Source organism: Camelus ferus, chromosome 9 (assembly GCF_009834535.1).
Source record: "Camelus ferus isolate YT-003-E chromosome 9, BCGSAC_Cfer_1.0, whole genome shotgun sequence".
Lineage (NCBI taxonomy): Eukaryota > Metazoa > Chordata > Mammalia > Artiodactyla > Camelidae > Camelus > Camelus ferus.
Window position 1 is genome coordinate 77,368,586 of NC_045704.1, and position 16,516 is coordinate 77,385,101.

The 16,516-nt window shown below is 33.1% G+C and overlaps 1 protein-coding gene across 2 annotated transcripts in view; it reads right to left on the minus strand.

Moving 5' to 3' along the window:
• WDR47 (WD repeat domain 47) overlaps window positions 1-16,516 on the minus strand; it is a 49,831-nt gene that overhangs the window by 23,879 nt on the left and 9,436 nt on the right. For both annotated transcript variants that reach the window (XM_032487246.1, XM_032487245.1), the window contains exons 3-7: window positions 13,306-13,472; window positions 11,046-11,129; window positions 7,416-7,500; window positions 5,227-6,029; window positions 2,251-2,374 (exon numbers count right to left, since the gene is read on the minus strand). In XM_032487246.1, the coding sequence (XP_032343137.1) occupies window positions 2,251-2,374; window positions 5,227-6,029; window positions 7,416-7,500; window positions 11,046-11,129; window positions 13,306-13,463 (1,254 nt within the window). In that variant the 5' untranslated portion in view covers window positions 13,464-13,472. The remainder of the gene's footprint in view (window positions 1-2,250; window positions 2,375-5,226; window positions 6,030-7,415; window positions 7,501-11,045; window positions 11,130-13,305; window positions 13,473-16,516) is intronic.

Sequence of the window (16,516 nt, forward strand, 5' to 3'; positions counted from 1 at the left end):
TAAGTTTTCTAAGAGTTTTTATCATGAAAGAGTGTTTGATTTTGTCAAATGCCTTTTCTGCAAGAGTTGGGAGAACTGCGTATTGTTTCTTTTTTTCCTTCATTCTATTAATGTGATGTATTAAATCGATTAAGTTGAACCACCCTTGCATCCTGGAATCAATCCACTTGGTCAGGATGCATAATCCTTTAATATGCTGGCGGACTTGGTTTGCTAGTACTTTGTTGACTGTTGCTTCTATACTCATAAAAGATATTACAAGAAAAGAAAACTACAGACCAACATCTTCATCTGGCTTTGGTATCAGGATAATGCTGGCCTCACTGGATGAGTTAGTAAGTGTTCCCTCCTCTATTTTTCGGAACATTTTGAGGATTATTGTTAACCCTTCTTAAATGTTTGTAGAATTCACCAGTAAAGCCATCTGATCCTGGACATTTCCTTTTTGGGAAGATTTTTGATACTAATTCAATCTCTTTACTCATTACAGGTCTGTTGAGATTCTCTATTTCCTCTTGAATCAGTTTAGTAATTTGTGTGTCTCTAAGGAATTTGTCCATTTCATCTAAGTTATCTAATTTGTTGGCTTCCAACTAGTCATAGTATCTTTTATAATCCTTTTTCATTACTGTAAGATTGATGGTTTTATTTCTGCTTTAAGTTATTTGTAGTTTCTTTTTCTTTGTCTAGCTAAGAGCTTGTCAGTTTTGTTGACTTTTTCAAAGAACCAACTTTTGGTTTTATTGATTCTCTCTACTGTTTTCCTTTTCTCTCTCTGTCTCTCTCTTTTTTTTTTTTTATAAATAACATCCTTTTGTAAGGTGCTGCTCTCATGTATTTTTATTTTGGGGGGAGGGGAGGTAATTAGGTTTATTTAATTACTTTTTAATGGAGGTAATGGGGCTTGAACCCAGGACCTGGTACATGCTAAGCGTGCACTATACCACTTGAGGTATACTCTTCCCTACTTTTCTCTATTTTATTTCTCTCTCCTCTAATCTTTATTAATTCCTTCCTTCGGCTAGCTTTGAGTCTCGCTTTCTCTTCTTTTCCTAGTTCTTCAAGGTGTAAATCTAGGTTATTGATTTGAGATCCTTCTTCTTTTTTAATGTATGCACTTAAAGCTATAACTTCTCCCTGAGAACTGCTTTTCCTGCATCCCCTAAGTTTGTTGTATATTTTGGTATGTTGTACTCATATTCATTAGTCTCTAAGTTTTTCTAATTTTTCTTATGATTTCATCTTTGACCGATTGGTTGTTTAAGACTGTGTTGATTGATTTTTATAAATTTGTGAATTTAAAAATTTTCCTTCTGTTAATTTCTAGCTGTTGTCAGAGAAGATACTTTACATGATTTCAAATCTTTTAAAATTTATTGAGACTTGTTTTCTGTCTTAACATACGGCCTATGCTGAAGAACACTGCATGTGCACTGGAGAGGAATATGTATTCTATTATTGGAGTGTTCTACAGATGTCTGTTAGGTCTAACTGGTTTATAGTGTTGTTCAAGTCCTCTATGCCCTTACTGATCTTCTGTTTAGATGTCCTATCCATTATTGCAAGTGGGGTACTGAAGTCTCCAACTGTAACTGCAGCATCGTCTATTTCTCCCTTCAGTTCTGCCAATGTTTGCTTCATATTATTTTGGGATTTTGGTGTTTGGTGCATATCCATATGTATTTTTAAGAATAATTTTTCTACTTCTTTCTTAATATTTAGTCAAAAGCAAAAAAAAAAAATTCAACTTATTAAACCTACCATTCACCCCTTATAAGTGGGATATTATATATAAGGTAAAATTTATACCTTATTTCACAATACAAAACATCACAGAAAAATAATCTAGAACACTAAAGGCTTAAAGTATTATTCTCTATTATAAATGTCATCATTTCTTGTTTATTACATCTAACTACTAAAACATAGAGCATGTATCTTAAAAAGCTGTCCACATTTAATGTGAGTTCAATTACTTGAGTGCTGAAACATGTAGAAGTAATGTCTACTGTGGTATTTTAAACTGTTAATAAATTCACCCATTAAAAATGCTCCAAAATACACAATAATAACTAAAAATACTATAAATTCTTAAGGGAGAGGGGAGAAAATGAGCTAATTAAGAAAATCTAGATCTCTCTCTCCCACTCCCAAATGTCAGAAAATACTTTTTAAATTCTATCCAAGCAAGTAAGATTACTTTTTACAAAGAGAATAACTCTAAAAGATGCTAAGTGTAGTAAATATTACCTCATTTTTCTCTTGCTTAGCGGGTGCTGGATTCTGTGTTCCATTTGCAGGCTCTTTTTCTGAAACTGAACTCTGGCCCAGGATATCACTGCTGATAGGCTGCTGTGCCTCAACAGGTGTATCACTTCAGGACAAAAAAAAAAGAAAAGGAAGAGGTAGGGGTAAAAGAACACATATTATAGTTAGAGAAATTTTAATTTAAAACAATGAATATTTAGCCAGTGTTTTTCAAGTACACAAAAAGAGATTTTTTTATTTTCCTTTCTTAAGTACACTATGTAAGGGATTTTTTTTTTTCCAGATAGAATGTGCTTATAATGGAAAAGCACTGGATTATTAATCAAGGAGAGTAGGTGCTCTCAACTAAAACAGTATGTGTGGCCTTGGGAAAAAATCACTTACATTCTCTGTGCTTCAGCTTCATCTACAAATTGAACAATAGGCTGGATGATCTAATGCCCAAATTCTCTTTATGAATTCTGAATCTGTTATTTTGTTATCCAAACACCAGTTTTCTTTTCTCCAATACATTTCAACAAAATTTTAAGAACTGCTGAGATTTTATTAAGAGGCTTTCTTTGATTTATTTGCACTTAACATCAAAGCTAAACATACATCTTTCAAGTATTTTTAATGTATACTAATTAGTAAGTTTGATGTCTTGTGTCAGATTGTTCCTAATAGTCTTCTAAAACAATAGCAATTTCTACTTTTCATAGCTATATTGTTCAAAATTTTTAACATCATCCAAAGATGATGAATACCACAGACATTTACACAGATTACCTATTGGTAAAAGGCACCATGGGAACAAGTACAAAAGTAAAATGATTTCTGTCTTCAAGGAATTTGATTATGAGATGACTTCATAATGGCCTCTTCAAGTGTAAGTGTGTAAGACATATCAAAATATAGGTCTACGGTTTAGGAAAGCAGAGCTAGATAGCCATCTTCACAAAGATATCATCAGTTAGGAGCCTAGTATTTAACAAGTACATAAACATACATATACACACATGCAGCTTGAGGAGGAAGTATAAAGACCTGGAAAGCATTTTCAGCTACCAGACTGCGCTATAAGCTGTTAATGACCATAGGGAGCCTAATTTTATATCCATAAAATAGAAATTTGTATGGGTTATTAACTGTATAGAGATAAATAAAACAACTTTCTTAAAGTTACATTTGATTTAATTTTGCAATTTATATAGCACTTCCACACGCACTATCTCATTTAACTTGCACAATAAGCAGTAAAATAGGTTACAACTCCCATTTCAAAGATGAGGAAACAGACTCAAAATAGTCATTTTCCAAAAACTGCATAGTTAGTTAATAAAGCTAGGACTTGAATCCAGGTCTTCAGACGCCAAATTCAATGCTGGCCCATGTCTGACAACAGATTTTTTTTCTTTCCTGCCATTTAATTTTGAGCCCATTACATTGAGTAGCCAAAGCTTACATATTTCAACTGATTTTTTTTCTTTTTTTATTATAAGTTTGTTTCTATTCGAGTGAAAAGATATCCTTAAAAATACCACATACTCCTTTCTAAAACTTTCTTTCATGTTTTATCTTCTTCTTAACCATAGTAACCCAATCATTATAGCCCAGGGATGCAGCACGGTACTAGCACAGAGTAGACAATCAAATATTTTTAAATCAATACTGACTTCAAACATGTATTACCACAAGTAGGAATCTCTTCATATGGCATTTTAACATAATTGATCTAACTGAGCTTCCCAATTTTTTTTAGTTACACTTTAAACATACTCATTCATTTTCATCAGTAGATACCATCTCTATCTTTCAAATATAAAATATAGAGCAATAAGATGCCTTAGGAAGTCACACTAGGCTTTATTTAGGAAGTCCCATGACTTAACTGATCCTAGAATCCTCTCCTCTTTAAAGAACATTAAAGAAAATCAAAACTCCCACACAATCACACAGCAAATTAAGAGAAAATGCTTCTATATGTATTTATTCTGTATTTCTTGTGCCTTAACTAAAGATCTCCTCTTGTTTTAATTAGAAACAAATTCCGAGTTCAGTGTGCCTTCCTCAATAAAGAATGCTTCCAACTAGCCTATATGAATAGTAAAAAGTTTATTTAGTTTTTGCACACCTTTAATAAATTTATTGCAGTCAACAATAATAATACTTCATAGTATTTACTCTGAGTATAGGAAACCAACCATGTGTCCTGAGTTTCCTGGAAAATCAAGGCAAGAAGTTTCTTAACCCATGAAATAAAGAACTGCTAACTAGGAAATTATTATTTCATGCCAGGTTTGAAGGAAAAATTAAGTGATAGCTTTAGCACTTAATTCTTTCATGTATATATATAATTACTAGGAAAATATAAGTGGAAATAATCAGAGATTTTTATATATACAAGTTCAATACATTACTATTTATAGAAAGAAAAAGTAGAAACTACTATCCTACAATAAGGAATTTGGTAAAATTATGACTCAGTCATAAAATGGAATCATGTGTACACCGTTAATCACTGATCTCAATAAATGTTTAAGAATGGGGGGGTATGATTTTTTCATGGGAAAAAAGCAAATTTATATATATTACATATATATTATATAGCACTCTCCCAATTTTTAAAAAGGTATTATAGAAACAATGCTGGTCATCTAAGCATGAGAGTGCATGGGATTTTAATTCTCTTATTTATACTCATTCATACTTTCCAAAATTTCTTCAGTGCACATGTATTACCTTTACAACTAGCAAAATAATAATACAGGATATAAAAATAAAGATTTTCCCTAACAATGTTCATTACCAAAATTTTAGAAACCCCTTATAAAGTTTTAAGGACTAACTTTCAACTATAAAGGGACTTGAACATTAAGAAAACACACACACACACACACACACACACACACACACACACTCACCCCAAATTATCTCACACTTTTGGAGATTTCCCAATTTTTATGAGCGAATACATACCGTTCAGGAGATTCTTCATAGATACTGTGGCATTCTGTGTTCTCAAGCATGAGACTTCTACTGAGGTTTTGTACCCCTGGATAATGGAAATTAGCAAAGGAGTGTGACATAGGAGAAGTTTTGTTCCCAAGGTCTGAGATTCTCTTATCGTGACTGGTTAGTCCACAAGTGAGGCCATCTAACGCAGGATTCAGAGAGCGGGTCATATAGGCATCAGCTGACTGAGGCCTTCTCATTGGAGATGATGGATAGGGAGAAAGTTTGCTGATAAGAGGAGTCAAAAGATCAGCATATGCAGCTTTCGTGGGTTTCAGAAGCTTGTCAACATGAATATTAAGCATTTTCTGTTCAAAAGCACAAGAGAAGACTGAAGATGGGAGATTCTGAAGCCATGACAACAAACTGAGATCCAAATCATCACAACCATTACCACATAAGAGGTCAATGCCAAGAAGTACTTCACTTTCTGTAATTTCCTCTCCAGTTGCTTTACTTTGACAAAATTCTACACAGCATTCATAAAGTAGGCCCTTCATTACAAGTTGAAATAAACGATTGTTACTTGCTTTAAAACCAGCCTCACTTAGCTTTCTATCAGCAGGGATGAATTCTGCAACCATGACACAAGCCTCTTCAAAACAGTGAACTCGTGCAGTGCTAGGATTCCAGTCCTTAAACTCAGCATGATTGGTCAGACGAGGCAAAGTCAAAAGCAAACAGAGTTTGCTATAATCATCTTTAGAAGGACAGTACTCTTCTAGGGCATGTAAACACTGCACAGCTTCTTGCATGGTAAATTCCAGCTGTAAGAAAAACATAAGCAATCACCATAAAGAGAGATGCTATGAGATATGAAAACAATGAGAGCATCTTATTCGAACACAAAGATACTTCACAAACTTTCACAAACAGTTCAATTGCAAAGGATAAACTCATGTCACAGAATACTTATAATTGTGGACTATTTAACAACTTTCAAGTCAGGAACCAAAATGTTTTCACCACTAAAATTAAAAAGATTTTAAAATTTGGTTAAATTAGCACAGTAAACCTTTATGTATAAAAAAGTGTTGTAATTCAGACTTAAGACCATTATTAAATTTTTTAGAAGTACTGGGGATTGAACCCAGGACCTCGTGCATGCTAAGCATGCACTCTACCACTTAGCTATACCTACCTGCAAAAATGTATATTTTTAAGGGTTAAGAACAACAAAACTGAAGCATGCCAATATTCAATTGTTTATATAAGCTTGTTATCACTCCAGCTTACCCAAAAAGCAAAAGAGCCATTCTCAAAATTGCCTTAGGACAAATGTGTTGGGGGAAAGAAAGCAAATCAAGAAAGGGAACATCTACAGCTCACTTACTACAAAAAGAGGCAGAGACAGAACAAAAGGAAGCTTAGCTGAGAGACAATCAAAAATGATTTGTCTAGTGAATATTATCTTAGAAACATAAGATTTTAATGACGTAATGAACCTTAGAGCTTGTGTAGTACAGATATATTTCTTTATCTTACATATGGGAAAAATTAGAGTGCATATTTAACCAAAGTAACTCAGTTGGCTAGTGACAGAACAAAAATTACTCTTGTTGATTCATATTCCAGTGTTCTTTCCACTTTTAAACATTATTATCTGGCAAATATTTCTCTATTATTTCAATGACCACTTACTGGCACTTAATAAAATTTCCCTGGTTTTGGATGTTACAATTTTAATATTAAAACTTTAAAAGTAACTCTCTAATCAAAAAGAATTTAATAGCATTAAATTCGAATTATCATAAAGATAAACATCTTATTTAAAAAAAAAAACACCTCTAGATCAAAGAAAATACTGAGAAGACAGAAAGAGGTAAACATAATCCACTTCAGGAATAAGGAAAGAAGCAATGACATACAGTCATCAGGTCAAACATCTTTTGCTATCTAGGTCACCTTAAACAAGAAGGGAGAACATACCTTCAACCAGACAGCCATTCATTTATCATCTTTGTCTAAATCACGGAACAAATTGAGAAGCACTACAGAGTGAAAGTACTACACCTGCAAAAGAGCAGATCTTGCCCCATCCTTGCTCATAAAGAATCTTGAAAACTCATGATACTAATCTTTTGTTTTAGTGAACAAAATACTAATGACTAAAACAAGACTATGGCGCAAACCTTCAGGAATAAAAATCTTACATGCTGGGGCTCATCTTCTGCTGACATTGCGTTGTTAACACATAAAGCTTCTAAAAACTTCTGCTTCAGGATAATATAGCGAAACCTGTGAAAAATAAAATATGAAACATTAAAATGATTAAAAAGCTAAATTACAGCAATGTCAAAGACTAGAAATGACACTCAAGTTCCTAAAGCAAAATAGGCCAACTTTGTCTTAAAGGACTAATAATTTCTTTTTTAAGACTTAAAAAAATTAATTTCCCAATGTCTCATGAGTAAAATGTATTTATAAGTTACTGTAAGTACCTTTGCTTTCAGAAAATTCTTAAAATATTTTACAAAGCTGATCTCATTAGAGCCAAATTAAAATTTCAGTAACAAGTAATCACAATTTCATACTCAAAGGAAGGATTTCTATTTGCAATATTAATTCTAAGCAAAAATCAAGTTTTTATGGAAGACGTCAAATGTCACCTAATATGAAATCAAAACCCTTTTTATTCCAAATATTTTATTTCCAAAAATATGTTCTTTTTTCTTTTCAAATGTGAGAAAGGTCTAATAAAATAGGGCTGAAAGTGTAGGAAGAAATGAACAACATTGCTTTAAAAAGCCATAAAATAACTACAGACTTTAAACTTTTAAAAGGGATTTTTCTTCAGGGAGAGGAAGAAAGGGCAAAGAATCTACTTGATTTGTCTATGAATCAAAAAATGTTAAATGCCTTAAGCAGTTCAAAGAAAAAGTGTTTCTAAAGGCTGAATGAAAATAATAATGAACCTTCCATCATTCTTTCACCATTGTTGTAACAGCAAGTATGTGTTCAATAAAACCAAATCCCTGCCTTCAAGAAGAGGGTCATCTAATGGAAGCAACCCAAGTGCCCATCAACAGATGACTGGATAACAACATGTGGTATACATACACACACACACACACACACACAAACACACACACACACACACACACACACACGAGTATTACTCAGCCATAAAAAAAGAATGAAATGCTGCCATTTGCAAAAAACATGGATGATCTAGAGAATATTATGCTTAGTGAAATAAGTCAGAGAAAGAAAAATACTATATAATATCACTTATATATATAATATAAAAATAATATAAGTGAATATATATACAAAACAGAAAACGACTCAGACATAGAAAACAAACTTGTGGTTACCAAAGTTGGAGAGGGACAACTTAGGGGTATGGAATTAACAAATACAAACTACTAGACATAAAACAGATAAGCAACAAGGATTAACTGTGTATCACAGGGAATTATACCCTATATCTTGTAATAACCTATAATGGAATATAATCTGCAAAATTACTGAATCACTATGCTATACACTTAAAACTAACATAATATTGTAAATCAACTATACCTCAATTAAGAAAAAAAGAAGAGACTCATCTAATAAATTTGTATGAAATATGTATAGGGTTCAGCAAGGTTTCAAAGGAGTGTGAAACCAATTCTACTAGAAGTGAGGAGAGTCTTAGAAGAACTGATTCTTGGAAGATGATAAGGAATGTGCTATGTAAAGATAGGAAATGATGAAAGAAACAGTATTCTAGATAAATGAAGACTGTACAAAAGCAAAGAGGTATCAAATAGCATGGTATGAATGAAGAATCAGAAAATAATACGAGGTTTCACTTCAGACACTGGTAGAATAACTTGTATCTGGCTAATTTTTCTGAAGATAACAATGTTAAACCCTAGATAAGACACAACAAAAACTATCTGAAAGCACTGAAGAAAACAAAAAATGGGCACAACTAGAAGGAAGTCAATCCTTGAAAGAAAGAGAACTTTCAGGGGTGAGATTCAAGGGTATACGGCCTTCCAGCGAGGGCACTCCCCAGTCCATACAATGTGAGCTAGAACTGAAGTGGAATGTGCAGTTTTCCAGGTTTTTGAGAAGTCAGCAAAAGTCTGGTACTGCCAGAACAGCTGAAAAGTAGTGGGGAGGGTAGGAGGATCCAAAAAAAAGGAGGAAGCCACAGTGAAAAATATACCAAAACCTACAGTATAAACTGTTCCTAAATCCTTAGCCATCCATGAAACTGAAGATGCAAGGGAGACTCCAAAGAGCCCAGGAAAAGCAACAGATTGAACTCTGTATAACTGAGCAGAGATTTCAGCTGGTGTCCACTAGGTGAGAGACAGAGTTTGCATTCTGAGTATAATAAAGTGAACACGCTGCATGAATAAAAAGCAATACCTTTCAAAGGAATAATAGAAATCCAGAGTCTCAACAATGAATCCACAATGTGCAGAATACATTAAAAAATGACTAGATATAGCATAGGGAACTATATTCAGTATCTTATATTAACTTATGGTCAAAAAGAATATGAAAATGAATATATGTATGTTCCTATATGACTAAAATATTGTGCTATACACTAGAAATTGACACAACATTGTAAACTGACTATACTTCAATAAAAGTATATTTAAAAAAAAGACATATGAGTGGGAAGGGTATAATGTGGTAGAGTGTGTGCTTAGCATGCACCAGGTCCTGGGTTCAATCCCTAGTACCTCCATTAAAAAGTAGTAACTAATAATAATAAGTAAATAAACCTAATTACCTCCCCCCGAAAATAAAATAAAATAATTTTTTAAATGACTAGATATGTGGAAAAAAAAATAACTCATAGTTAAAAGGAAAGGTAATCAATAGCAACTGAGCCTGATATAACCTAAAAGTTGGAATTAGCAAACAAGGACTATTAGTGAACGAGTAGTTACTAAAAATATGTTCAAGGATTTTTTTTGGAAATACAGTTACAATGAACAAACAGATGGGAATATCTTAGCAAAACAATTATAAATAAAAGGAAATTATGAAACCAAAAAGTACAATATCTGAAATGAAAAATTGTTTATGAGCAGATTTCTAATTATTGAATAAAGCGTCAATAAACACTGAAGGTAAACCAACAGAAATAATCCAGACTGGATAATACACAGAGAAAAAACTGTTTTTTTTTTTTAAAGGAACAGAGCCTCAGAACTGTGGGACAGTATCAATCTGTCTAACACCGTGTAATTAGAAGGAAAAGAGAAAAGGGGCAGAAAAAATTTTTGAAGAAATAACTGCCAGAAACTTCCCAAATTTGATGAAAGACACAAACTCATAGATCTAAAACGCTCATAAACCCCAAGCAGGAAAAATACAAATAAGCCACACTTAAGCACATCAAAATCAAACTGCTGAAAACCAATGACAAGGAGAAAATCTTGAAGGCAGCAAGTAGAAGAAGAAAAAAAAGGGAAAGAATATTGCCTACAAGAGAATTAAGGATAATTGCTTGTCAGAAATAATGGAGGCTAGGAGACATTGGAACGACATCTTTAAAATTTGTACTATTATGAAGAAACAACTGCTGCAGACATGACCCTTGTGATGTTTTAGCTATAGACACTGTACACTAAGTAGATTTTTAAATCAGATTTTCAACTAATTGAAACTTACATGGAACTTCTCCCCTAGACGTGCTCCAACTCAACGGAATTGAGTATACTATTTTCTAGGAAAGCTAAGTCTGATTTTTAAATTTTTGTTTCTTGTTTTGTTTTGCTAAGCTTCTTCCAATGATAAGACACTAAAAACTTCAGATGAAATCTTACCTTTTTTTGTCAAATTTTTCCATACATTCTAGAGGCTGAATGAATTGAAGAACTTCATCCCATTGACCATCAAGAATTAGCTGCCTATATAAAGAAAAATCCACACCTGTTAACTATCATATTTGTGTCACCCTAATTAAAAGCAGAATAGATGACAAGATAGCAACAGAAATTCACAAAGCAAGTAATGACATTAACATTTTACTTGGTTCCTCAGCCACTATAATAAACTTTTTCACAACTTATTTGTAACAACATATAATATTTGAGAAGAATTTGTGAATCTGCACCCACTCCTTATTCTAAAATATGTCTTTTTACCTAAGTAAAAGCACTGGACTAAGTCTAAAAGTTCCTTTATTTCCCTATTTATCTTACAGTTTAAAGTTACTCTGTGTTATTTAGGGGCCAGTGTGGGTAGGTTTCAGTCTCACTGAATCAGTGATTCTCAACTAGGGACAATTTTGCCCCCTAGAGACATCTGGCACTGTCCGGGGACATTCTTGGTTGCCATAACTGTGGTGCTACTGGCAACTTCTGGGTATAGGTCAGAGATGCTACTAAACATTCCGCAATGCACAAGACAACTCCCATACTTACACAACAAATAATTATCTGGCCCTAAATGTTAGGTTGAGAAACCTTGCTCTAAACTGTGAATTCTCTATCTTTGAGGTATTTGACACTAAAGTTTATACTCTGATAATGAAAATAGTAAGGAATAAGATAAGGTTTCATCCTATTTAAGTGGTCTATGGGAAAAGAACTTATAACTTCCAAAAGTTATAAGGCATTCATATTGCTGTTCTTCTTTTATAATAGTAATTTCCCTACTCATGCATTTTTAGAACAGTAAAGTTTAAAAAGGAAGAAACGGGCAGGAGGATCTACACAGGATTGCCAACTTTTGATTCTGCAAAGAATGAATATTAATAAAAAGCAATCATAATATAGATCATAATCATTTTATAAAGGGACATTTTAATATTTAAAAAGTAGGAAGGACACAATTTCAAAAGCCAGCCCTTTAAGATGAATACATTTAATTTAATGAAAAACTTACTGTTCTATAATTTTTTGCATATTACCTCAGACCACTAAAATTTCATCACAAACCAACAGGTTTCTGCAGGGGGATATCTGAGAGCTGCCGCTAAATTCCAGGAGTAGCAATGCTTGAAAGACAGGGTCATAATTCTGCCTCAGTACTGGTTCCTGACCATACCATTGACTAAGCTCCCTGGGGCTGAAAGACATTCATAATACCAAATATAGGGTAATGTAATAAGTTTAAATAAACTCCCCTAATATAATAAAGCTTTTTAAAAGGTTCTTTCTTCATGAGTTAGAAACATTTCATTTCTTAAGGCTTTCCTAGTCACAAAATGCTACATATCCAAGAATCTGTATCCCTTGTCAGGGACATTTGGTACCACATAAGCATAAAACACATTTCTGTCTGGAAATTCGGGTTTTTCTTTTTCCATCCAATTCAAGTAAGGACATATTTAGCTCTCCATTTTGGCAAACACGTTAACTCCCTTTTGCTCTGTAATTCCATCTCCAAGAATCTTGTTCTAAGAAAATAATCCAAGATACAGAAAAGGTCGTATGTATAAAAGATGCTCAGTCGAGCATTTAAAAAAAATTGGAATAATCTAGTTGTCTAAAAATAGGGGAATCATTAGGAAATTAAGTGAATCAAAAATTTTCAAAGCATAAATCTGTAATCACACAGAGAATCCTTATGATATTAAAGGATAAAGCAGGACATAAAATTACAGACGCAACAGAATTACTGTGTTTTTTTTAATGTGCACAGCAAATTATCAGTAGTGTATCTGGATGGTGGGGTGATTTTTCTTCTCTATATTTCTATATTTTATACAAGCAATATGCTTATACAATGAGTATGTTTTATTTCTATGGCTAAAAAATGGTATTTCAGAAATATTTTCTTTAACTTTCCAGAGTCTCTAATTTCTGAATCAAATATCTTTTATGATGATGCCACAACTACAATGGAGTTGTGACTCTTTCTTTCTTTCTTTTTTTAATAAATCTCTGGATCTTCCACCTGAAAACATTCTACAGAAAATTTTATTTTGTAAATGTTCATTATAAAAACAAAACATTTAAAAAAATTATATTTAGTCTTTTTATGGTTAGAAAGATCTATGTGTATTGTACCGATTACCTTATTAATACTTAGCATTTCTTGGAAGGAGCTACAAACCTCATAGTACTAATGAAATCATACCTCAGGAAAAGCATATCATCTGAAAATAGGCCATTTATGACTCCACTTTCCTTCTCAAGGGCCAACATACTAATGTGAAGCTTCTTTGAATTTAAGAAGTCTAAAATTAGCTTAATGATTTCAACCTCTTTTACATTCACTGTTTCTTCAGCCGTCATGTTGATAGCCTAAATATTAAACGAAGCAAAAACAAAAATTAGTCTTATCATTTTATTTCTAAGTGTTATTAACTCTCTGGAAACTATACATAACAGGATTTCTTGGAAATACTTAGTACAGGTGAAAGTGAAATAATTCTGAAGTGAAATAATTTAATATTTGTCAAAACCAAGACATTCTTTAAGGTGTGATGTAGGTATGGCTATGATAAGTCCTTATCTTTAAGAGATACACATTGGAATTACAGATTAAATAATGTAAAATCTGATTTGCTTCAAAAATAATATAAGAAGATGCAAATGGGAGGAAATAAAGATAAAACAATAATCATGACTATCAAAGTGGGGTAATGGTAATTATCTCTCCTGTCAAAAATTTTTTTAATTAATTAATCAATTTTTAAAAAATAATAAAGTGGGGTAATAGGTAATGGAGGTTCATTATATTTGCTGTGGTCTGAAGGTTGGTGTCCTCCCAAATTTTATATGTTGAAATCCCAGCCCCCAAAATAATAGTATTAGGAGGTGGAGCCTTTGAGAGGTGGTCAGGTAATGAGGGCAGAGCCCTCATGACTGGGATTAGAGCCCTTATATAAGAGACCCCAGAAAGCTAGCTCAGCCCTCTGCCTTGTACAATACAATGAAAATGCAGCAGTCTGCAACTAGGAAGAGGGCTCTCACCAGAACCTGACCATGATAGCATCTTGATCTCAGACTTCCAGCATCCCGAACTGTGAGCAATAAATTTCTGCTATTTATAAGCCACCTAGTCTATGGTATTCTGTTAAAGCACCCCAAATAGACTAAGATAATATTATTCTGTCTACTCATACATATGTTTAAAATATGTCATAATAAAGAATATTTTTAAAAGTCACTAATAATCAAACCATGTTTAGCTATGTCCTAAACATTTTGCCCTAGATATGTCCTAATACACTCATTCAATAACCACTCATTGTTTTTTCTCTGTGATAGACACCGTCCTGTACTCAGGACACACTAGCCCTATCCCTGAGAAGCTTACAGAGTGTAGCAGCAACATGTGAAGGGTTGTACCCTATACTTCGGAAACAAACAAAACAAGGATAGTTAAAACGTGCACCTTTAAGTCATATTGGTGCTATTAACCTAAACGTCAATGATACTTCAGCTGTCTCAAATCCCTTCTCTTACCTGTAAGTCTGCAGTGATACAATTGAGCACATAGGTTAATTTATGAAGAATTAGAGCTAGGAGGAATGCTGAAGATCATTAGCTCAACATTCTCATTTTAAAGATGACACCACACAAGGTAAATGGCCTATATTGCTGCAGTTTTCAAATGTACAGACTCGGAACAACATAAAAGACTACCAGGCTAGGGGGGACTAACTGCAAAGAAACTTCATCAGATGAAACAGACTGTATGCATCTCTTTCTCACAGGACCAATTATCTTTAACCAGACTCACAGAAACATAAATATATACATGTGTGCACACAAGTTTATTTTTCCAACTTGTCTACTATTTTGACAATCTATTTCTTCATAATGAGAAGTGCAAATGTCTAGCAGAACAGAATGTTCATCGGATGAGTGTATTTTCTCTCTTAGGTAGAGAAGGTGGTAAAGTAAACAAGAGACAGAGCATGAGAAAATAATTATAAGACTCAAATATTTAATGACATCAGACTAAACTCATACAACCGTCTCTACAATAAGGACATGCCCGCCTCAGGAACCAGACAAATCACAAATCCGTCTCCCTCGACAAGACAGCTGCCCAATTCCTCACAGTTTGAGTCTCCCTTTGCTATCCTGAGCTGACCACCCTTCTGTTCATAGACTCTGTCCAAAAGAGGATTCAATAAAATGATATTTCCACTCAATAAATCCTGGTATTTCAGAACTGTCTCTCTGAGTTTACTCTTAGAGAACACTGATTAGCAATTTTAGCACACCTCAAATCTTCAGATAATTCTTACTAGCTAAAGAATGGCTTTTACTAATTTGACTCTTAATTATAACCCCCCTTCAATCTCTAAGTTCTTAGAAAGCACTTCACTTAAATCTCCATATACCAATCACAGAACTTAGTACAAAATTGAGATTATAACTTTCTAATGTTGTTCAGTACACACAATGGCAGTAAACATTTTATAGGTCTCATATTACTCAATAATCAGCCTAATATTATGTAACTCTGGAGTTACTCTGAATCTATGGCCACAGTCCCAGTTAAATCACGACTGTAAGTTTCATGCTGCCATCATTTTTATTCAATAAAGCCTAAGAAAAGGATACATTCTTACAAACATGTATTTTACACTGACTTTATATTTAGATTTTTGGATACATACAATACATCTTAATTAACCTAGAACTGTTCAGGGTTTTTAAAAAATTAATTAAAAAGACAAGTTTTAATTCTATACTGTAAAATTCCCGGTAGAAAAGCATGATACTTTAATCACCCAATCCAGAACTTCAGTTCTTATAAACTTTACCATTGCTGGATACAACATAAAACATAGGCATATGCTTAATGACTACATCCTAGAATTATTCTTTTCTAACCCACTCTGTGTTTACTGAAATATTTGTAAAGGCTCTCAAAATCCTAGCTATGTAATTCAGAAATTAGATACACTATACATATAAAATATATAAAAGCATAATTCATGAACAGTTTTTAATCTCCTTGAACTATTAATCGTTACAAAATGAGAATTTTTCTCTAATTCAGAGGAGTAGAATTCAATAATAAATGCCTCTTTCCCTCTCCTCAGGGAGCTACATATCAGTAAGATTTAACTAGCTTAGGAACCACTAAAATTATTTTTTAAATGAAATGTACAGGACATAATAAATGTTCATAATTGTTAGCTGAATTAAGATGCAAAAAAATCAATGAAGAAATGTCTCTTAAAAACTACAGAGTAGATGATTTTGTTTCCAACTGTTCTAAAAGCCATTCAAAAGCATAAAGTGCTGGCCCTTCAATCAGTCTGTTTACCCAAAGTCAGCCTTGATAACATCTTAGGTAGACTTGTCAGCCCACAGTACATGTG